The sequence below is a fragment of the Oncorhynchus nerka genome, unplaced genomic scaffold, assembly GCF_034236695.1.
Source record: "Oncorhynchus nerka isolate Pitt River unplaced genomic scaffold, Oner_Uvic_2.0 unplaced_scaffold_1311, whole genome shotgun sequence".
Lineage (NCBI taxonomy): Eukaryota > Metazoa > Chordata > Actinopteri > Salmoniformes > Salmonidae > Oncorhynchus > Oncorhynchus nerka.
In genome coordinates this window covers 1-22,883 of record NW_027040032.1, presented here as the reverse complement: position 1 = coordinate 22,883, position 22,883 = coordinate 1, and the positions used below count along the sequence as shown (strand labels likewise).

At 46.1% G+C, this 22,883-nt stretch overlaps 1 protein-coding gene across 3 annotated transcripts; it reads left to right on the top strand.

Moving 5' to 3' along the window:
• The first annotated feature begins 323 nt into the window (after positions 1-323).
• LOC135568945 (histone-lysine N-methyltransferase KMT5B-like) lies at positions 324-20,047 on the top strand. 3 transcript variants are annotated; one of them, XM_065015721.1, is made up of 7 exons: positions 324-945; positions 13,170-13,414; positions 15,556-15,703; positions 18,039-18,204; positions 18,399-18,505; positions 19,096-19,262; positions 19,684-20,047. In XM_065015721.1, exons 2-7 carry the CDS (start codon positions 13,258-13,260, stop codon positions 19,899-19,901), a joined length of 963 nt encoding a protein of 320 aa, XP_064871793.1. In that variant the 5' UTR covers positions 324-945; positions 13,170-13,257; the 3' UTR covers positions 19,902-20,047. The 3 variants fall into 3 exon arrangements, with proteins under 3 accessions (XP_064871793.1, XP_064871791.1, XP_064871792.1); XM_065015719.1 differs by lacking the exon at positions 324-945 and adding an exon at positions 961-1,343; XM_065015720.1 differs by lacking the exon at positions 324-945 and adding an exon at positions 1,353-1,436.
• The last annotated feature ends 2,836 nt before the right edge of the window (positions 20,048-22,883 follow it).

Below are 22,883 nucleotides of genomic sequence, written 5' to 3'. Positions count from 1 at the left end.
CGCAACCTGGTAGGAGCGACCTGTCAGGTAGGATAACTAATGGGCCCGAGGGAGAGGGTGGAGAGGAGGATCTGATGGTTCACATATCGAAGGCAGCCGATAAAAGAGGAGAGAGAGATGCAAGCAGTGGGAAGTGTGAAATGGAAAGCACTCAGTTGAATGACTAGTCTTGCAATTTATTCTAATATTTTCAATTGCGGGAGAGTCATTGTATGACACATTGCAAGTTAAGAGGTTGCTTAATAGCTCCTACTGGTACATGTTACAAATGTGTCATTACTCTGAATACCATTGAATTACATAGGTTTGGGCACTGATCTACACTGTCAAATAAGAAAGGACGACAACAACCCTGAAATATCTTGCTTCGTTTGAAAATGTGGTGCAGAATGTCTTGCAAGTCCACCAGGGCAGGGCAATTCACCCATTGTAGCCAAATCGGCCCAGCTGTGTGTGTGAGAGAAAGTCTTGCAGCTGGCAGCGTTAGCTTCTTCATTGTTTGTATGATTAAGAATATTATGCTTTGACATCAGCAGAGGTGTATTTACAGCTGAGATTAGACAAATAATGTCGTTTAAATGGCAGATTTCTGTATTACCCCTCTGTGCCCAGATGTATAGATATATCGTTTGCTGACGTGTGTGGATTTAACTAAAAGTACCATAGAACCATAGCCACCGCACGTCAATTTATGCCACAGATAGGTCGAACGGGAAACCGGTTTCTGAACAACTGGTTAAATTGTACTTGGGAAAAAAAGAGTAGTGGTGAGAGTCAATGTAGTATTGCCGTATAGAATAGTCCTTTGTGCTCACATGCCATCTTTATGCAGATAGACTTATTGCACGATATTTGCTGCTCTTCACTTGCTTTCTATCGGAGTGTGACTGCAGAAGAGCGTAGATCCTATCAGCTGTCGTTGGATTCTTAGGAAGCGCTTTAGAGGTTTGTTTATGCAGCACTACTTTTGTGTACATCCGATATTATTATTTTTTTTACAAAATCAGGAATTAATAGTGTTTTATTTCTCGAAATCATCAGTTAACTTAATTGAATTGTCAAAACGACTTTAATATATGTTTAATCTTAAACTACTGGACATGATTGATGCCGAATGGCTGGAGTATTCCTCGGGTCTATTTCTTATGGATGGCAGTGCTTCGCCTTTCTCCTCGCTCCCTGTACTATAGCCGCCATCTTGAATTTTAATCTTAATTTCTGAAATGTTTTGTTTCCGACGATATTTTTTTCCGATTACAGTGTCGTACCAATTCTGGATTATTTTTTTTTGTTGTTGTTGAAGGATTATCTAATGTTCCTGCTCATCTTGGAATAAATATTTAGTGAGTATTTTTTACGTTATTTGTTCAATCGGTGAATGGTCGTTGCAAGACGTCCCTGACACTTTTCTATGGGTGGAAAAATGTTTTCAGAACGTAAGTTACCTCGCTAACAACTGTGCCGTTTTGTAGCCAGCTAGTTACTAACATTTGTCAGATAATTTAGATAACTAGAGTGCTATTAAACATCCAAACTCAGCCATGATAGTAAGTCACCTAGTAATAAAGAAAACAAACGAGATATGGACAAGCTAGTCAGTTTTCCTGAACTAGCGTTAGCGATGCTAGCTGGCTAGCTAACCTCGGTTATTGGGCCTGGGCGAGTGTTTAGTCTATTTTGCTTTTCAAAGACAGATAGTTAACGTTTAGCTCCGTGTTTATCGTACATTGTTTGTATATTAGAGGTGTATTTAGGCTCGACTTTTGTGTTGAAAATCACTAGCTAGATTGTTTCGGTACCTATCTAACTGGTAGATAATTAGCTAGCTATACAGATGATCTGCTTTAGCTAGCTAACACGGGTGTTTTACTCTACTGTTATTGATTAATGTTAGCTAACTAACATTACTAAACCCTGTTAACACCAAGGCATTGCAACGAATATTAGCAGTGCCGGTGAGTGAGATGTATGTCAACTTTCTGTAAATAGTTAGTCGCTTTCAAGTTTTCAAGCCATCCATAATTTGTTAAGCTAATACCGGGCCAACCTACATAGCTATGTAACATCGCTAAATATTGTGTAATGTCCACCCTCTGACATGCAAATAGACTACATTAACGGCGAGTTGGCTATCATCAGGCCTCTGTTTGAAATGGAAAGTTGGCAAACATGTATCAGTGGTGTCCTTCCGGGTTCCTCGTTGAACACTTTTCTCAAAACAGTCAACTAACTAGCGAACGTAAACTCGCACATGATGTGGTAACGTTTCTGACATTGATATACCCCTCAGAATGAGGTGTTGCACTAATTTGCCAGCTGGTTTTTGACGAGGCCCTGTCAGTACAACCTCTTGTGTTGTTGTTAGCTTGTACTGACGTTACGCCGGGGCGTATTTCAGTTGCTAGTGTTCAAGGGTGTAGCTAGCTAAAGAAGTGTCACCAAATCCATTGTTCCATAAAATGAATGCATGGCTTCTATTGCCCTTTAGCTTAACTTCCGATCAATATTTTATTGTTATGTGTGTGTGTGTGTCTGGCTGCCAAATAAGACATCATCGCGCACGTCTCAAACGTACCAAATTTGAGTCGGCCAAAGCGGCTTCCCTCATTCGACCACTAAGTGGCGCTGCAGATATAATCTATATCAGAATCTGAAGATTCTACACCATTTATATTTTAGATTATTATATAGATTTTTTTTGGGGGGGGAACTCAGTCTGGGTCTCAATTTACTGTTGAGAGTTAAACTATAAATAACTTTTTTATTTGTCACATGCTTTGTAAATACAACAGGTGTAGACTAACAGTGAAATGCTTACTTACGGACCTTCCCAACAATGCAGAGAGAAAAATATAATAATTATAGAAATATATCAGGGTTTAACGTTTTTAGCAAGTAGGAAATATGATATATACATATATATATTTTTTACTTGTCCGAAAGATCAAGACCCCCCCCCCACACACACACACACACATACACACACACACATAAAAAACAGGTCTAACACAAATCAAATGCATTACTATCTATCTTCCCATAGAGCATCAGACAATGTAGGCCTGTCTCAAAATACAACACGGTCCCTTTAAGGCTTGCCTGGAGGTTGGTGCACCACCCTCGGTAGCCTGTGAAATATTGCAACGTTACAATTACACCTAAATACTTTTGGTCTTTTTCTAAAATAATACCCTCCAGGGCTTGAAATTGAGGCCATCCTGTCTTCCCTGGGACAATAAGATATACAGTACCAGTCAAAAGTTTGGACATCTACTCATTCAAGGGTTTTTATTTGTTTTTTAAAACTATTTTCTACATTGTAGAATACTAGTGAAGACATCAACTATGAAATAACAAATGGAATAATGTAGTTACCAAAAAAGTGTTGAACAAATCAAAATATATTTGAGATTCTTCAAAGTAGCCACCCTTTGCCTTGATGACAACTTTGTACGTTCTTAGAATTGTGCCAACCAGCTTAACCTGGAATGCTTTCCCAACAGTCTTGAAGGAGTTCCCACATATACTGAGCACCTGTTGGCTGCTTTTCCTTCACTCTGTGGTCCATCTCATCCCAAACCATCTCAATTCGGTTGAGGTCGGGTGATTGTGGAGGCCAGGTCATCTGATGCAGCACACCATCACTCTCCTTCTTGGTAAAATAGCCCTTGCACAGCCTGGAGGTGTGTTGGGTCATTGTCCTGTTGAAAAACAAATGATAGTCACACTAAGCGCAAATGCTGTGGTAGCCATGCTGGTGAAGTGTACCTTGAATTCTAAATAAATCACCGATAGTGTCACAGCAAAGCACCCCCATACCATCACACCACCACCTCCATGCTTCGCAGTGGGAACCACACATGCAGAGATCACGCTTTCACCCTACTCTGCGTCTCACAAGGACATAGTGGTTGAACCAAAAATCTAATTTGGAATCATCAGACCAAAGGACAGATTTCTACCAGTCCATTGGTCGGCGGGTAGCCTAGTGGTTAGAGCGTTGGACTAGTAACTGAAAGGTTGCCAGATAGAATCCCCAAGCTGACAAGGTAAAAAATGTTGTTCTGCCCCTGAACATGGTTCCTAGGCCGTCATTGAAAATAAGAATATGTTCATAACTGAAAAATTAGATGTTTAGGAGTCTTATGGCTTGGGGGTATAAGCTGTGTAGAAGCCTCTCGGTAGTAGAGAGATCAGTCTATGACTAGGTTGGCCGGAGTCTTTGACCATTTTTAGGACCTTCCTCTGACACCGCCTGGTATAGAGGTCCTGGATGGAAGTAACCTTGGCCCCAGTGATGTACTGGGCCGTACGCACTACCCTCTATAGTGCCTTGCGGTCGGAGGCCGAACAGTTGCCATACCAGGTGGTGATGCAACAAGGCAGGATGCTCTCAATGGTACAGCTGTAGAACCTTTTGAGGATCTGAGGACCCATGCCAAATATCTTCAGTCTCCAAAGGGGGGAATAGGTTTTGTTGTGCCCTCTTCACGACTGTCTTGGAGTGCTTGGACCATGTTAGCTTGTTGATGTGGACACCAAGGAACTTGAAGCTCAACCTGCTCCACTACAGCACCGTCAATGAGAATGAGAATCCGTCCTCTTTTTCCTGTAGTCCACAATCATCTCCTTTGTCTTAATAACGTTGAGGGAGTGGTTGTTGTCCTGGCTTCACACGGTCAGGTCTCTGACCTCCCTATAGGCTGTCGTTGTTGGTGATCAGGCCTACCACTGTTGTGTCATCGGCAAACTTGATGATGGTGTTGGAGTTGTGCCTGGCCGTGCAATCATGACTGAACAAGGAGTACATGAGGGGACTGAGCATGTACCCCTGAGGGGTCCCCGTATTGAGGATCAGCGTGGCGGACCCTTACCACCTGGGGGTGGTCCATCAGGAAGTCCGGGATCCAGTTGCAGAGGGAGGTGTTTAGTCCCAGGGTCCAAAGCTTAGTGATGAGCTTTGAGGGCACTATGGTGTTGAACACTGAGCTGTAGTCAAGGAATAGCATTCTCATACATCTGTGGATGTGTTAGGGCGGTATGCAAATTGGAGTGGGTCTAGGGTTTCTGTGATAATGGTCATGACCAGCCTTTGAGCCATGACCAGCCTTTCAAAGCACTTCATGGCTACAGATGTAGGTAGTCATTTAGGCAGGTTACTTGAGTGTTCTTGGGCACAGGGACTATGGTGGTCTGCTTAAAACATGTTGGTATTACAGACTCTGACAGGGAGAGGTTGAAAAGGTCAGTGAAGACACTTGCCAGTTGGTCAGCGCATGTTCGCCGTACACGTCCTGGCCTTGCGAATTTTGACCTGTTTAAAGTTCTTACTCACATCGACTGCGGAGAGCATGATCACAGTCTTCCGGAACAGCTGGTGCTCTCATGAATGTTTCAATGTTATTTGCCTCGAAGCGAGCATAGAAGTAGTTTAGCTCGTCTGGTAAGCTCTTTTCACTGGGCAGCTCTCGGATGTGCTTCCCTTTGTAGTCTGTAATGGTTTGCAAGCCCTGCCACATCCGACGAGCATCAGAGCCGGTGTTGTACGATTCGATCTTAGTCCTGTATTGACGCTTTGCCTGTTTGATGGTTCATCAGAGGGGATAGCAGGATTTCTTATAAGCTTCCGGGTTAGAGTCGCGCTCCTTGAAAGCGGCAGCTCTAGCTTTTAGCTCAGTGTGGATGTTGCCTGTAATCCATGTCTTCTGGTTGGGGTATGTACAGCTGGATGTTTACATACACCTTTTAGCCAAATACATTTCAACTCTGTTTTTCACAATTCCTAACATTTAATTATAGTAAAAATAACCTGTCTTAGGTCGCTTAGGATCACCACTTTTATTTTAAGAATGTGAAATGTCAGAATAATAGTAGAGAGAGTGATTTTATTTCAGCTTTTTATTTCTTTCATCACATTCCCAGTGGGTCAAAAGTTTACATACACTCAAATAGTATTTGGTAGCGTTGCCTTTAAATTGTATAACTTGGGTCAAATGTTTCGGGTAGCCTTCCACAAGCTTCCCACAATAAGTTGGGTGAATTTTGGCCAGTTCAGTTCTGCCCACAAATTTTCTATAGGATTGAGGTCAGGGCTTTGTGATGGCCACTCCAATACCTTGACGTTGTTGTCCTTAAGCCATTTTGCCACAACCTTGGAAGTATGCTTGGGGTCATTGTCCATTTGGAAGACCCATTTGCGACCAAGCTGACTGATGTCCTGAGATGTTGCTTCAATATATCCACATCATTCTCCTCCCTCATGATGCCATTCATTTTGTGAAGTGCACAAATGGTATAGAGGGAAATAGTCCTATAATTCCTATAATAACTACAACTTAAAACATCTTACCTGGGAATATTGAAGTCTCATGTTAAAAGGAACCACCAGCTTTCATATGTTCTCATGTTCTGAGCAAGGAACTGAAACGTTAGCTTTCTTACATGGCACATATTGCACTTTTACTTTCTTCTCCAATACGTAGTTTTTGCATTATTTAAACCAAATTGAACATGTTTCATTATTTACTTGAGGCTAAATTGATTTTATTGATGTATTATATTAAGTTAAAATAAGTTCATTCAGTATTGTTGTAATTGTCATTTACAAATAAATAAATACAAATCAGCAGCTTAATCGGTATCGGCTTTTTTGGTCCTCCAATAATCGGTATCGGCTTTTTTGGTCCTCCAATAATCGGTATCGGCGTTGAAAAATCATAATCGGTCGACCTCTAGTTCTTATAGGCACTTTAGTATTGCCAGTGTAACAGTATACGGTGGGGCAAAAAAGTATTTAGTCAGCCACCAATTGTGCAAGTTCTCCCACTTAAAAAGATGAGAGAGGCCCGTAATTTTCATCATAGGTACACTTCAACTATGACAGACAAAATGAGAAAAAAAATCCTGAAAATCACATTGTATGAGTTTATATGAATTTATTTGCAAATTATGGTGGAAAATAAGTATTTGGTCAATAACAAAAGTTTATCTCAATACTTTGTTATATGTTGGCAATGACAGCGGCCAAACGTTTTCTGTAAGTCTTCAAGGTTTTCACACACTGTTGCTGGTATTTTGGCCCATTCCTCCATGCAGATCTCCTATAGAGCAGTGATGTTTTACAATAGGGCGGTATCCATTTTTCCCCAATACCTTCATCCCATCCTTGGGTTTACGCTATTACCAAATGTTTATATAAACAAGAAGACCACAGACAGGATGGGAATCAAGGCTTTAACTCTGCATGCTGGCAAACGAACAAACAGACAGGGTGGGAATCAAGGCTTTAACTCTGCATGCTGGCAAACGAACAAACAGACAGGATGGGAATCAAGGCTTTAACTCTGCATGCTGGCAAACGAACAAACAGACAGGATGGGAATCAAGGCTTTAACTCTGCATGCTGGCAAACGAACAAACAGACAGGATGGGAATCAAGGCTTTAACTCTGCATGCTGGCAAACGAACAAACAGACAGGATGGGAATCAAGGCTTTAACTCTGCATGCTGGCAAACGAACAAACAGACAGGATGGGAATCAAGGCTTTAACTCTGCATGCTGGCAAACGAACAAACAGACAGGATGGGAATCAAGGCTTTAACTCTGCATGCTGGCAAACGAACAAACAGACAGGATGGGAATCAAGGCTTTAACTCTGCATGCTGGCAAACGAACAAACAGACAGGATGGGAATCAAGGCTTTAACTCTGCATGCTGGCAAACGAACAAACAGACAGGATGGGAATCAAGGCTTTAACTCTGCATGCTGGCAAACGAACAAACAGACAGGATGGGAATCAAGGCTTTAACTCTGCATGCTGGCAAACGAACAAACAGACAGGATGGGAATCAAGGCTTTAACTCTGCATGCTGGCAAACGAACAAACAGACAGGATGGGAATCAAGGCTTTAACTCTGCATGCTGGCAAACGAACAAACAGACAGGATGGGAATCAAGGCTTTAACTCTGCATGCTGGCAAACAAACAAACAGACAGGATGGGAATCAAGGCTTTAACTCTGCATGCTGGCAAACGAACAAACAGACAGGGTGGGAATCAAGGCTTTAACTCTACATGCTGGCAAACGAACAAACAGACAGGGTGGGAATCAGGGCTTTAACTCTGCATGCTGGCAAACGAACAAACAGACAGGATGGGAATCAAGGCTTTAACTCTGCATGCTGGCAAACGAACAAACAGACAGGATGGGAATCAAAGCTTTAACTCTGCATGCTGGCAAACGAACAAACAGACAGGATGGGAAACAAGGCTTTAACTCTGCATGCTGGCAAGCGAACAAACAGACAGGATGGGAATCAAGGCTTTAACTCTGCATGCTGGCAAACGAACAAACAGACAGGATGGGAATCAAGGCTTTAACTCTGCATGCTGGCAAACGAACAAACAGACAGGATGGGAATCAGGGCTTTAACTCTGCATGCTGGCAAACAGACAGGATGGGAATCAAGGCTTTAACTCTGCATGCCGCCCCGGATGGCAGGGAGGTCGACACCATGGATGTACTGGGCCGTACCCACTACCCTCTGTAGCACCTTGTGGTCGACACCATGGCTGTACTGGGCCGCACCCACTACCCTCTGTAGCACCTTGTGGTCGACACCATGGATGTACTGGGCCGTACCCACTACCCTCTGTAGCACCTTGTGGTCGACACCATGGATGTACTGGGCCGTACCCACTACCCTCTGTAGCACCTTGTGGTCGACACCATGGATGTACTGGGCCGCACCCACTACCCTCTGTAGCACCTTGTGGTCGACACCATGGATGTACTGGGCCGTACCCACTACCCTCTGTAGCACCTTGTGGTCGACACCATGGATGTAGTGGGCCGTACCCACTACCCTCTGTAGCACCTTGTGGTCGACACCATGGATGTACTGGGCCGCACCCACTACCCTCTGTAGCACCTTGTGGTCGACACCATGGATGTACTGGGCCGCACCCACTACCCTCTGTAGCACCTTGTGGTCGACACCATGGATGTACTGGGCCGCACCCACTACCCTCTGTAGCACCTTGTGGTCGACACCATGGATGTACTGGGCCGTACGCACTACCCTCTGTAGCACCTTGTGGTCGACACCATGGATGTAGTGGGCCGTACGGACTACCCTCTGTAGCACCTTGTGGTCGACACCATGGATGTACTGGGCCGCACCCACTACCCTCTGTAGCACCTTGTGGTCGACACCATGGATGTACTGGGCCGTACGCACTACCCTCTGTAGCACCTTGTGGTCGACACCATGGATGTACTGGGCCGTACCCACTACCCTCTGTAGCACCTTGTGGTCGACACCATGGATGTACTGGGCACCTTGTGGTCGCACTACCCTCTGTAGCACCTTGTGGTCGACACCATGGATGTAGTGGGCCGTACCCACTACCCTCTGTAGCACCTTGTGGTCGACACCATGGATGTACTGGGCCGTACCCACTACCCTCTGTAGCACCTTGTGGTCGACACCATGGATGTACTGGGCCGTACCCACTACCCTCTGTAGCACCCTGCGGTCGGATGCCAAGCAGTTGTCATATCAGGCGGTGAAGCAGTCAGTCAAGATGCTCTCAGTGGTGTAGCTGTAGAACTTTTGGAGGATCTGATGACCCATGACACATCTTTTTGCAGCCTCCTGAGAGGGAAGAGGCGTTGTCGTGCCGTCTTAACGACCGTGTTGGTGTGTGGGGACCGTGATAATTGATTAATGACGTGGACACAGAGGAACTTTCAACCCGCTCCACTACAGCCCCGTCGATGTAGATTGGGGGCGTGGCTCAGGCCCTCCGTTTCCTGTAGTCCACCATCAGCTCCTTTTTGTCTTGCTGACACGTTGAAGGAAAGGTTGTTGTCCTGGCAACACACTGCTAGGTCACTGACCACCTCCCCTACAGGCGGTCTTATTGTCGTTGGTGACCAGGCCTAACACCGTCGTGTCGTCAGAGAACTTGATGATGGTGTTTTTGGAGTCGTGCCTGGCGACGCAGTCCTGGGTGAACAGGAAGTACAGGAGGGGACTAACGCGTCAATGCTGCGTAATTCTGCTGTCCAACTTTTCATTATGTAATCCCAAAATGTTTACTGCAATATGTGTGCAATAAAAAGTTCAACATTTCACCTTTTTTGCTACTATTTCTGTCAAATCTACATGTACAATTTGATGCGTACGTTGGATATATCCAACTGCTGATGCAGTTTGGAGTGGAATAGAGATTGGGTCATCTGTTGGGTCGGTCCAGGGAGTCTGGGATGATGGTGTTGTGAGCCATGACCAGCCCTTGTCAAAGCATTTCATGGCTACAGATGTGAGTGTTGCTGCAGGGTTTCTGTAAATGTTACGGGTCCCATATGCATTGGGTGTGTAACCTGATTCGGGCATCCACCCACGGTGCTCAGAATGACACCAAATCACATTTTTTTTAAATGATGCTATTTAATTTGAACAGAACATGCAAGTTGAGGATGCGATGACGTGTCCTTACCGCGCACTTTGAAGCCAAGTAACGAACAGAAAAATCATTAGCCTGTGCGTGTCTTTTAAGTTTGGCGAAGGTAACTTTCACCATTTAACAAATGCACCTTTTTACAATGAAGCATTCCATGTGTTTGCAGACCTATGTAATATAGCCTACTAATCCTGATGTGATGAGTAGATTGGAGAGTTGTAATTTAGACTAATAATATAACTCAATCACTGTTCACAATGCGTGGCTGAGCAGTATATCGTAGAGGCCTGAGCTATAGGCTATATCATATGTTTTTTTTGCACGGGGGGGGATATATTTCATGCAATTCTACTACACTTTAATGACTGGAGACATTTGCTGATTTATTTTTATTTTTTTCAATATGCCAAATGACAGGGTAGCCTACATCGCAGACACTGACAAACGGATCAATTAACATGCCGTTGTCCATATAAAGGCCCCATGAGGAAGGGGAAACACACACAGAATATGACGTCTAAACTGGAGGAGGAAATGAATGTATATAATAAAACAGCGTTTTAAATGGCACCGACCCGACAGTGATGAGTAGTGAATAATGCTCGGTGAGCGCTCACCCGGGGATATGGCCGATGCTCTCCGCTGGTGCCGACAGTGATGAGTAGTGAATAATGCTCGGTGAGCGCTCACCCGGGGATATGGCCGATGCTCTCCTCACCGCTGGTGCCGACAGTGATGAGTAGTGAATAATGCTCGGTGAGCGCTCACCCGGGGATATGGCCGATGCTCTCCGCTGGTGCCGACAGTGATGAGTAGTGAATAATGCTCGGTGAGCGCTCACCCGGGGATATGGCCGATGCTCTCCGCTGGTGCCGACAGTGATGAGTAGTGAATAATGCTCGGTGAGCGCTCACCCGGGGATATGGCCGATGCTCTCCGCTGGTGCCGACAGTGATGAGTAGTGAATAATGCTCGGTGAGCGCTCACCCGGGGATATGGCCGATGCTCTCCGCTGGTGCTTAGGAGATGGGCTGTAGGCCTACTGTTGTTCCCATCTATTCAGTTTAGAACTAAACGATAGGTTTGTCTTTTCATTTTCTTCTCTTTTAAAACAGTAGCCATTTTGCTTTCCAAACTAGGTTTTCCCGCCACTGAATGGATAAATATTGCGATATGCCTGGCTGAGCCTTCTACTTTACACTGACTGTCACAACTCAATCATCTATTAGGGTATTTACCAAGCGGGCTGCCTTTCCTTCCAACTGTAGACAATGTGATTAAAAAATATATTAATTACGGCTAGGGGAAGCTAATGACCCTCTGTGGCCAAATCATGCTTTAGTAGCTTATATGAATGATCTGATTTAGTTCTGTACAGCCTAATTAGCCTACTCATGTCTGTAATTTTGGCAATTTAATTCAATTTACTTCCTGTTTTGAATTGTCCTGTAGCTTAGCAACCGCTTCATCGTACCACTTCCGTCACTGGTACTTCCCGTTTTGAATTGTCCTGTAGCTTAGCAACCGCTTCATCGTACCACTTCCGTCACTGGTACTTCCTGTTTTGAATTGTCCTGTAGCTTAGCAACCGCTTCATCGGACCACTTCCGTCACCGGTACTTCCCGTTTGAATTGTCCTGTAGCTTAGCAACCGCTTCATCGTACCACTTCCGTCACCGGTACTTCCTGTTTTGAATTGTCCTGTAGCTTAGCAACCGCTTCATCGTACCACTTCCGTCACTTGTCCTTCCTGTTTTGAATTGTCCTGTAGCTTAGCAACCGCTTCATCGGACCACTTCCGTCACTTGTCCTTCCTGTTTTGAATTGTCCTGTATCTTAGCAACCGCTTCATCGGACCACTTCCGTCACTGGTACTTCCTGTTTAGAATTTTTCCTTGTAAGCAGGAATCAGAAGGATATCGTTATGGTCATATTTGGCCGAATGGTGGTTGAGGGAGAGCTTTGTATGTGTTTCTGTGTGGAGTGAAGGAGATCAAGTCGCCTCTAGTTGCACAGGGGACATGTTGCAGCGTCACCTCACCAAGTTGCAATTTATAAATGTGGATCAGCAGTTTCTCTCATATCATTCACTGACAGTCACTCAATTAGCCCTTGTCAGCAAAAAAAAAACTATATTAGTAAGTTAGTCTAGCGGCTAGCTATCTAAACTTGTCGTAGTCATGGTTGAATTACCGACCACTTTTGATATTTAGTTTCTCTCTCTCACTCAAATATCATATTAAAAACTGCAAACATTTCTCTCCACCATATGGGAAAATGTGTAGATTTGCAGGAAATGAGCTGTGAAACTGCATGTTTTTGTTTCTGCACTATTGGCAAAATCAGTATAATTGCATGAAGTTATAAAATTGCTAAATCTTCTCTTCGCCCCATGGCAAAATGTGTAGAATGGCAGGAAATTAATTCTAAAACATTTTCTTCTCTGCGGTCCGGTGGGGGGGGGGGGCTAAAGTGATTTGCTCGCAAGGTGGGGGGGGGCAACAATTTCTCGTAGGGGCCCCAAAATGCTAGGACTGGCTCGGACTGAAAATATGGGTACGCAGGCACTTTGATCGGGCCCATACCCATCTCTTCAGGGTGGAGACCATGTCTTCAATATGACTGGATGATGTAATGAGATGGTGTGTGTGTGTGTGTGGTCTCTAACCGGGCCTTCATCCATTCCTCTTCCCACCCCAGGTGACAGCCCCTAGCTTCCAGTCTTCCCCACTCTGAGTGCTCCCTCAACTCAGAGACTCAATGCAACTGGACCAGGGGGCTTGTGGGTATGAAGTGGCTGGGCCAATCCAAGAGCATGGTGTTGAATGGCAGCAGATACTCCACCAGTGAGCAGCAGCCCGTGAGCCAGACCCGCTCCCAGCAGCAGCTACACCCACAGAGGAGCTCTCTCCGACCAGGGACTGGCAGCAGGAGATGTAGCCGCCGTGAGTACTGGGACTGGGAATATATTCTATCATATGTGGGTCATATTCATAAGTGTACACCGTATCAAAACATTTTACAATGGGAAAACATTTTGCAGCAAAAAACAAAGAGTTTCTTATTGGACACGTTCAGGTAATCCTGTCCCATTTTCAGTCCGTTGGCTTCAGTTTGTTTCCTCGTGAATGACCCTGGGCCTAGTTCAGTTAGGACACAACATTTTGAAACGGAGACGTAGGCCTACTGTGTACTTGATACTGTCCAATAACAGCACAGGTTTTTAGCTTTCTGTTGCAAAATATTTCGCTATGGAATGACCCACTTATCCTAACCTTAACCAATAGTGGGGAAAATGCAACAAGATTAGCGTCTTGGGAGCAGTTCCCAACCTTTTTGCGTTCCCGGGGAACACCAAATCACTGTCAAAAGCTCCACCATTCACGGAACCATTTTAACCTCTCTTGCGTAGGGGGCAGTATTTTCACGTCCGCATGAAAAGCGTGCTCAAAGTAAACTGCCTGTTACTCACAAACAGAGGCTAGGATATGCATATAATATGCATATAATTGATTTGGATAGAAAACACTCTAAAGTTTCTAAAACTGTTAAAATGATGTCTGTGAGTAGAACAGAACTGATATGGCAGGCGAAACCCTGAGGACAACCCCCCCAAAAAAAAATTCAGCCTACCACTGTTTTCAATGGATGTCACTTTTATTATAAGGCAACATCCTCGCAGATTGTTGACATCTAGTGGAAGCCCTAGGAACTGCAGTCTTTAGAAAGAGTTTCATGCTGGTTTTTGGAAAAATGAGCCAGAAATTGTAGTATTTCTAGGTGGCTCCCATTTTGGCTGTAGTGTTTCCAAGCGCGTGGAAGAGAGCGCGTTCTTTGGTATTTTTCTCCGGTAAAGACAATAACGTTTCTCCGTCTTAATTTTGTATTGTTTATTGACGTATTAGGGTACCAAAGGTTTGATTATAAACGTTGTTTGACTTGTTTGGAAAAGTTTATTAGTAACGTTTGAGATTCATTTTGTATGGATGGATGGAGGGAAACTGGGTGGATTATTGACTGAAGCGCGCCAGCTAAACTGAGTTTTTATGCATATAAAGAAGGACATTATCGAACAAAAGGACCATTTGTGATGTATCTGGGACCTTTTGGAGTGCCAACAGAAGAAGATCATCAAAGGTAAGGCATTTATTATATCGCTATTTCTTACTTTCGTGGCGCACCTGCCTGATTGAAATATGTTTTTCATGCTTTTGTACGCGGGGAGCTGTCCTCAGATGGTGTGCTTTCGCCGTAAAGTCTTTTTGAAATCTGACACAGCGGCTGGATTAACAAGAAGTTAAGCTTTATTTTGATGTATTACACTTGTGATTTTATGAAAGTTAAATATTTATAATTCTGTAGTTTGAATTTCGCCCCTCTGTAATTTCACCGGATGTTGGCCAGGTGGGACGCTACCGTCTCACCTGCCCATAAGAAGTTAACAACATATATTGGCGGTCAAATTTTGTCCATTTTTGCAGTGAATATAACAAATTAAAGGTTTATTATTATTATTATTATTATTATTATTATTAACAGTTCGCATTGTGAAAAGTAATGTTTTTATTTTATTTTTTATTTCACCTTTTATTTAACCAGCTAGTTGAGAACAAGTTCTCATTTGCAACTGCGACCGGGCCAAGATAAAAACATAGCAGTGTGAACAGACAACACAGAGTTACACATGGAGTAAACAATTAATGTAACATTGCTTATGATTTTATACTCCCAATTGTTATTCATTTTGTGGAAGAAAACATTTATAAAGCATAATAATAATTTGACGAACGTCCACGTTGGTCCACAATTTAAATTATTTATTTTTACAAAATGTTTTTTTATTGTTTTTAAAAAAATTAATTACAGTTGGGAGTTTTAATCGTATTATTAATCAATATTACATTACTCTTCACAATGCAAATAGTTCATCATAATATGACCGCCAAGACATGTTAAAATGGTTCCGAGTATGGTGTCCTCGAGCTTTTAAATATTGATTTGTGTGTTCCCCGGAATGGGAAAGGTTGGGAACCGCTGGTCTTAGGGGTAACTTCACCGTACTCATTTGCTCTCATGTTTTTCCCAGGGTTCAGTGCGGCCAGCCTGGAGGCGGAGCGACGCTGTATCCCGTCCTCTGGGATGACCGCCAAGGAGCTGTGTGAGCACGATGACCTCACCACCAGCCTCATCCTTGACCCTTATCTGGGCTTCCAGACACACAAGATGAACACCAGGTCAGTCTGGGGCCTTAACCCTAACCTTAAACCTGACTCTCACCCTCATCCCTCGACCCTTATCTGGGCTTCCAGACACACAAGATGAACACCAGGTCAGTCTGGGGCCTTAACCCTAACCTTAAACCTGACTCTCATCCTCATCCAATACCTGGGCTTCCAGACACACAAGATGAACACCAGGTCTGTCTGGGGCCTTAACCCTAACCTTAAACCTGACCCTCATCCTCAACCCTTATCTGGGCTTCCAGACACACAAGATGAACACCAGGTCAGTCTGGGGCCTTAATCCTAACCTTAAACCTGACTCTGACCCTCATCCTCATCCAATACCTGGGCTTCCAGACACACAAGATGAACACCAGGTCAGTCTGGGGCCTTAACCCTAACCTTAAACCTGACTCTGACCCTCATCCTCATCCAATACCTGGGCTTCCAGACACACAAGATGAACACCAGGTCAGTCTGGGGCCTTAACCCTAACCTTAAACCTGACTCTGACCCTCATCCTCGACCCTTATCTGGGCTTGCAGACACACAAGATGAACACCAGGTCAGTCTGGGGCCTTAACCCTAACCTTAAACCTGACTCTGACCCTCATCCTCGACCCTTATCTGGGCTTCCAGACACACAAGATGAACACCAGGTCAGTCTGGGGCCTTAAACCTAACCTTAAACCTGACTCTGACCCTCATCCTCATCCAATACCTGGGCTTCCCCTGCTAAACTCTAGACTGATTTTAAAGAGTGTGAGATTTTGGCAATTAAACTCATGGATATCATTTTTATGTCTGTGTGCAGTTTGAAGGTTGCTAGCTAGCGTTAGCTCAATGACTGGATGTCTATGGAGTTCTAGTCATTGTGCTAACACTAGTTAGCCACGGCTCCTGAAACAGCCTTCCACTTCCTTCCAGCTGCACGCAGAGACATAAACATTGTTGTCCATGAGTTCATCTGGGTAAGTTTCCCAAAATCTCACACTGTCCCTTTAAGATCAGAGTGACAGGTTAGTATCCAGCCACCGCATGCTCCTCCTCGTCTCCCAACTGCGCGGTGGGCCTCGTCTCTCCGCAGCAGCTCCCCGACAGCGCGGCGGGCCTCGTCTCCCGACAGCGGGCGGGCCTCGTCTCCCGACAGCGGGCGGGCCTCGTCTCCCGACAGCGCGGCGGGCCTCGTCTCCCGACAGCGCGGCGGGCCTCGTCTCCCGACAGCGCGGCGGGCCTCGTCTCCCGACAGCGGCGGGCCTCGTCTCCCGACAGCGCGGCGGGCCTCCTCCCGACAGCGCGACGGGCCTGTCTCCCGACAGCGGCGGGCCTCGTCTCCCCGACTGCGCGGCGGGCCTCGTCTCCCCGACTGCGCGGCGGGCCTCGTCTCCCCGACTGCGCGGCGGGCCTCGACTGCGCGGCGGGCCTCGTCTCCCCGACTGCGCGGCGGGCCTCGTCTCCCCGACAGCGCGGTGGGCCTCGCGGTGGGTCGTATCACAGATTCCAGATGGTGTCGACATCATTACATTTTTAATGTGTAGAATGTGGAATGTGCGTTTTAAAAAGTCCCCAGAAGATCTCTGCATCATTTGTGTGGTGTTGCCAGGCAACCTGTCTATATCCCGAACTGTATTTACAAAGCATCTCAAAGTAGGAGTGCTGGTCTAGGATCAGGTTCCCCCTCTTATTCAATAGGATTTAAAAGGCCAAACTGATCCTAGATCAGCACTCGGGAACACTTTGCGAATATGGACCCAGGCCTAGACCTCTTTCCTCCGCTCTCATCACTGAGCCAGGTCTAGACCTCTTTCCTCCTCTCTCATCACTGAGCCAGGTTTAGACCTCCTCTCTCATCACTGAGCCAGGTCTAGACCTCCTCTTTCCTCCTCTCTCATCACTGAGCCAGGTTTAGACCTCCTCTCTCATCACTGAGCCAGGTCTAGACCTCCTCTTTCCTCCTCTCTCATCACTGTGCCAGGTCTGGACCTCTTCTTTCCTCCTCTCTCATCACTGAGCCAGGTCTAGACCTCCTCTTTCCTCCTCTCTCATCACTGAGCCAGGTCTAGACCTCCTCTCTCATCTCTGTCAGAGTGCTACTTTCTGGAAAAGCAGTATAGAAATCGAATCAATTGCAGTTACTCACAATGAGCACTATAGAATGATCAGGAAATGATTTTGTATGTGAAATACAATTGTCTCTTATTTGTCTCTTAATTGTCTCTTTGTCTCTTAATTGTCTCTTATTCACTTTATAGTCTTCCTTCTAGAACTTTTTGCTAGATAATATGAATGGTATTTGGAAACCGGAATGTTCTGTTGTTATCGCACGACACCTGTGATGTCGTGACAGGTTTCGACCAATCAAGGGAAGACAGGAAGAGCTGAAGGACATTATCGAGCGGTTCAAGAAGCACGACAACCTGGAGAAGGCTTTCAGAGCACTCACCTCTGGAGACTGGTCCAGACACCACTTCCTACACAAGTCTAAAGCCCAGGAGAAGCTCTTCAAACAGCACGTGAGATTACAACACCACAGAGTCACAAATGACACCTATGCCAGGTCAAAGGTTCAACAAATAATAATAAGTGAAGTAGAGTCTGCACCAATCAACTGATCTAACAACATATCTTTTATTAGGTTGGTTATCCACAAGATCCAGTCCCTTCTTTTCCTTGTAACTTGTTTGTTTTGTTTTCCATTTTGTTCCAGGTGTTTGTGTATCTGCGGATGTTTGCGGCTGACAGTGGGTTTGAGATTCTCCCGTGTAACCGCTACTCGGAGCAGAACGGAGCCAAGATCGCGGCCACAAAGGAATGGTGAGGAACGCTGGGTTTTCTTCTTCTTCTTCTTCACACTTCCTGCTGTTCTGACATCATCGTCGTTGAAATGGACCGACCGTCACACTTCCTGCTGTTCTGACATCATCGTCGTTGAAATGGACCGACCGTCACACTTCCTGCTGTTCTGACATCATCGTCGTTGAAATGGACCGACCGTCACACTTCCTGCTGTTCTGACATCATCGTCGTTGAAATGGACCGATCTTCTTTCAAACCACTAAAATCACTATGCTCTTTAGTCCTTGATTTTCTGTGTCGTATTGATCACGTCCCTTATTTGGATCGACCTTTCTTTCTTTCTCTCTTTCTTTATTTCTTTATCTCTCTTTCTTTCTTTATTTCTCTCTTTCTTTATTTCTCTCTTTCTTTCTTTCTTTCTCTCTCTTTATTTCTTTATTTCTCTCTTTCTTTATTTCTCTCTTTCTTTCTTTCTCTCTCTTTATTTCTCTCTCTATATTTCTCTTTCGTTCTTTCTTTCTTTCTTTCTTTCTTTCTTTCTCTCTTTTCTTTCTTTCTTCCTTTCTTTCTCTTCCTTTATTTCTCTCTTTCTTTCTCTTGTACTTCAGGAAAAGGAACGATAAGATTGAGTACTTGGTGGGCTGCATCGCCGAGCTGTCTGAGAGCGAGGAGAACATGCTGCTGCGTCACGGGGAGAATGACTTCAGTGTCATGTACTCGACACGCAAGAACTGTGCTCAGCTGTGGCTGGGGCCTGCAGCCTTCATCAACCACGGTACGTCTCCACTGCCAACACAATACAGGTTGTCATTGGAAATACCATTCACTTACCTGTAGAAATTACACCACATTTTTAAATGAATCAAAATATAACAAGTAAAACAACTTACATTAAAAAAAACACAGCCAGCACTCCCAAATAGAGTTTACCGATAGATGTATTCTGGATAGTAACAATGGACTGATTTATTCTGGACAGTTACAATGGATGTTTGGGTCCGTCTCCAACACGGAAACAGATAATAGGTGTTTAATATCGGACCCTGGTCTAAAGTAGTTCACTAAATAAGTCCTAGGGTGCCGTTTGGGGCGTGACCCTTTGTCAAGTGTTCCAGAAGAACCATTAAAGTTATGCTGCAGTCTCTCTCTGTGAGGAAACTAGGATCCTAATCTTCTGTGTTGCTTTGTTTTTTCAGATTGCCGGCCAAATTGCAAGGTGAGTGTGACGAAGCCCAGGGCTCAATACAATAGGCTGCTACCCTTGGTGAGAGTGACAAAGCCCAGGGCTCAATACAATAGGCTGCTACCCTTGGTGAGTGTGACGAAGCCCAGGGCTCAATACAATAGGCTGCTACCCTTGGTGAGAGTGACGAAGCCCCCAGGGCTCAATACAATAGGCTGCTACCCTTGGTGAGAGTGACGAAGCCCAGGGCTCAATACAATAGGCTGCTACCCTTGGTGAGAGTGACGAAGCCCAGGGCTCAATACAATAGGCTGCTACCCTTGGTGAGAGTGACGAAGCCCAGGGCTCAATACAATGCTACCCTTGGTGAGAGTGACGAAGCCCAGGGCTCAATACAATAGGCTGCTACCCTTGGTGAGAGTGACAAAGCCCAGGGCTCAATGCAATAGGCTGCTACCCTTGGTGAGAGTGACGAAGCCCAGGGCTCAATACAATAGGCTGCTACCCTTGGTGAGTGTGACGAAGCCCAGGGCTCAATACAATAGGCTGCTACCCTTGGTGAGAGTGATGAAGCCCAGGGCTCAATACAATAGGCTGCTACCCTTGGTGAGAGTGATGAAGCCCAGGGCTCAATACAATAGGCTGCTACCCTTGGTGAGAGTGACGAAGCCCAGGGCTCAATACTGCTACCCTTGGTGAGAGTGACGAAGCCCAGGGCTCAATACAATAGGCTGCTACCCTTGGTGAGAGTGACGAAGCCCAGGGCTCAATACAATAGGCTGCTACCCTTGGTGAGAGTGATGAAGCCCAGGGCTCAATACAATAGGCTGCTACCCTTGGTGAGAGTGACGAAGCCCAGGGCTCAATACAATAGGCTGCTACCCTTGGTGAGAGTGACGAAGCCCAGGGCTCAATACTATAGGCTGCTACCCTTGGTGAGAGGTGATGAAGCCCCCAGGGCTCAATACAATAGGCTGCTACCCTTGGTGAGAGGTGATGAAGCCCCCATGGCTCAATACAATAGGCTGCTACCCTTGGTGAGAGTGACTAAGCCCATGGCTCAATACAATAGGCTGCTACCCTTGGTGAGAGTGACGAAGCCCAGGGCTCAATACAATAGGCTGCTACCCTTGGTGAGAGTGATGAAGCCCCCATGGCTCAATACAATAGGCTGCTACCCTTGGTGAGAGTGACGAAGCCCCCAGGGCTCAATACAATAGGCTGCTACCCTTGGTGAGAGTGATGAAGCCCCCAGGGCTCAATACAATAGGCTGCTACCCTTGGTGAGAGTGACGAAGCCCAGGGCTCCATACAATATGCTGCTACCCTTGGTGAGAGTGACGGCCCCAGGGCTCAGCCACAATAGGCTGCTACCCTTGGTGAGAGTGATGAAGCCCAGGGCTCAATACAATAGGCTGCTACCCTTGGTGAGAGTGACGAAGCCCAGGGCTCAATACAATAGGCTACCCTTGGTGAGAGTGATGAAGCCCAGGGCTCAATACAATAGGCTGCTACCCTTGGTGTGAGTGACGAAGCCCAGGGCTCAATACAATAGGCTGCTACCCTTGGTAAGAGTGACGAAGCCCAGGGCTCAATACAATAGGCTGCTACCCTTGGAGAGTGATGAAGCCCAGGGCTCAATACAATAGGCTGCTACCCTTGGTGAGAGTGACGAAGCCCAGGGCTAAATACAATAGGCTACCCTTGGTGAGAGTGATGAAGCCCAGGGCTCAATACAATAGGCTGCTACCCTTGGTGAGAGTGACGAAGCCCAGGGCTCAATACAATAGGCTGCTACCCTTGGTGAGAGTGACGAAGCCCAGGGCTCAATACAATAGGCTGCTACCCTTGGTGAGAGTGATGAAGCCCCCAGGGCTCAATACTATAGGCTGCTACCCTTGGTAAGAGTGACGAAGCCCAGGGCTCAATACAATAGGCTGCTACCCTTGGTGAGAGTGATGAAGCCCCCAGGGCTCAATACAATAGGCTGCTACCCTTGGTGAGAGTGACGAAGCCCAGGGCTCAATACAATAGGCTGCTACCCTCGGTGAGAGTGACGAAGCCCAGGGCTCAATACAATAGGCTGCTACCCTTGGTGAGAGTGATGAAGCCCAGGGCTCAATACAATAGGCTGCTACCCTTGGTGAGAGTGCATTGAGAGTAAGCCCAGGGCTCAATACAATAGGCTGCTACCCTTGGTGAGAGTGACGGCCCCAGGGCTCAATACAATAGGCTGCTACCCTTGGTGAGAGTGATGAAGCCCCCATGGCTCAATACAATAGGCTGCTACCCTTGGTGAGAGTGACGAAGCCCCCAGGGCTCAATACAATAGGCTGCTACCCTTGGTGAGAGTGACGAAGCCCAGGGCTCAATACTATAGGCTGCTACCCTTGGTGAGAGTGACGAAGCCCAGGGCTCAATACAATAGGCTGCTACCCTTGGTGAGAGTGACGAACCCCAGGGCTCAATACAATAGGCTGCTACCCTTGGTGATGAAGCCCCCAGGGCTGGCTGCTACTCCTTGGTGAGAGATCCCAGGGCTCAATACAATAGGCTGCTACCCTTGGTGAGAGTGACGAATCCCCAGGGCTCAATACAATAGGCTGCTACCCTTGGTGAGAGTGACGAAGCCCCCAGGGCTCAATACAATAGGCTGCTACCCTTGGTGAGAGTGACGAAGCCCCCAGGGCTCAATACAATAGGCTGCTACCCTTGGTGAGAGTGACTAAGCCCAGGGCTCAATACAATAGGCTGCTACCCTTGGTGAGAGTGACTAAGCCCAGGGCTCCATACAATAGGCTGCTACCCTTGGTGAGAGTGACGAAGCCCAGGGCTCAATACAATAGGCTGCTACCCTTGGTGAGAGTGACGGCCCAGGGCTCAATACAATAGGCTGCTACCCTTTGGTGAGAGTGACTGCCCAGGGCTCAATACAATAGGCTGCTACCCTTGGTGAGTGATGAAGCCCCCAGGGCTCAATACAATAGGCTGCTACCCTTGGTGAGAGTGATGACCCTTGGTGAGCCCCCAGGGCTCAATACTATAGGCTGCTACCCTTGGTGAGAGTGATGAAGCCCCCCAGGGCTCAATACAATAGGCTGCTACCCTTGGTGAGAGTGATGAAGCCCCCAGGGCTCAATACAATAGGCTGCTACCCTTGGTGAGAGTGATGAAGCCCCAGGGCTCCATACAATAGGGCTGCTACCCTTGGTG

Coding starts and splice junctions, on each gene's coding strand:
- LOC135568945 (XM_065015721.1), top strand. CDS start 13,258: ATGAAGTGGCTGGGCCAATCCAAGAGCATGGTGTTGAATGGCAGCAGA. Junction 13,415..15,555: donor CAGCAGGAGATGTAGCCGCC/GTGAGTACTGGG, acceptor TGTTTTTCCCAG/GGTTCAGTGCGGCCAGCCTG. Junction 18,205..18,398: donor AGAAGCTCTTCAAACAGCAC/GTGAGATTACAA, acceptor ATTTTGTTCCAG/GTGTTTGTGTATCTGCGGAT.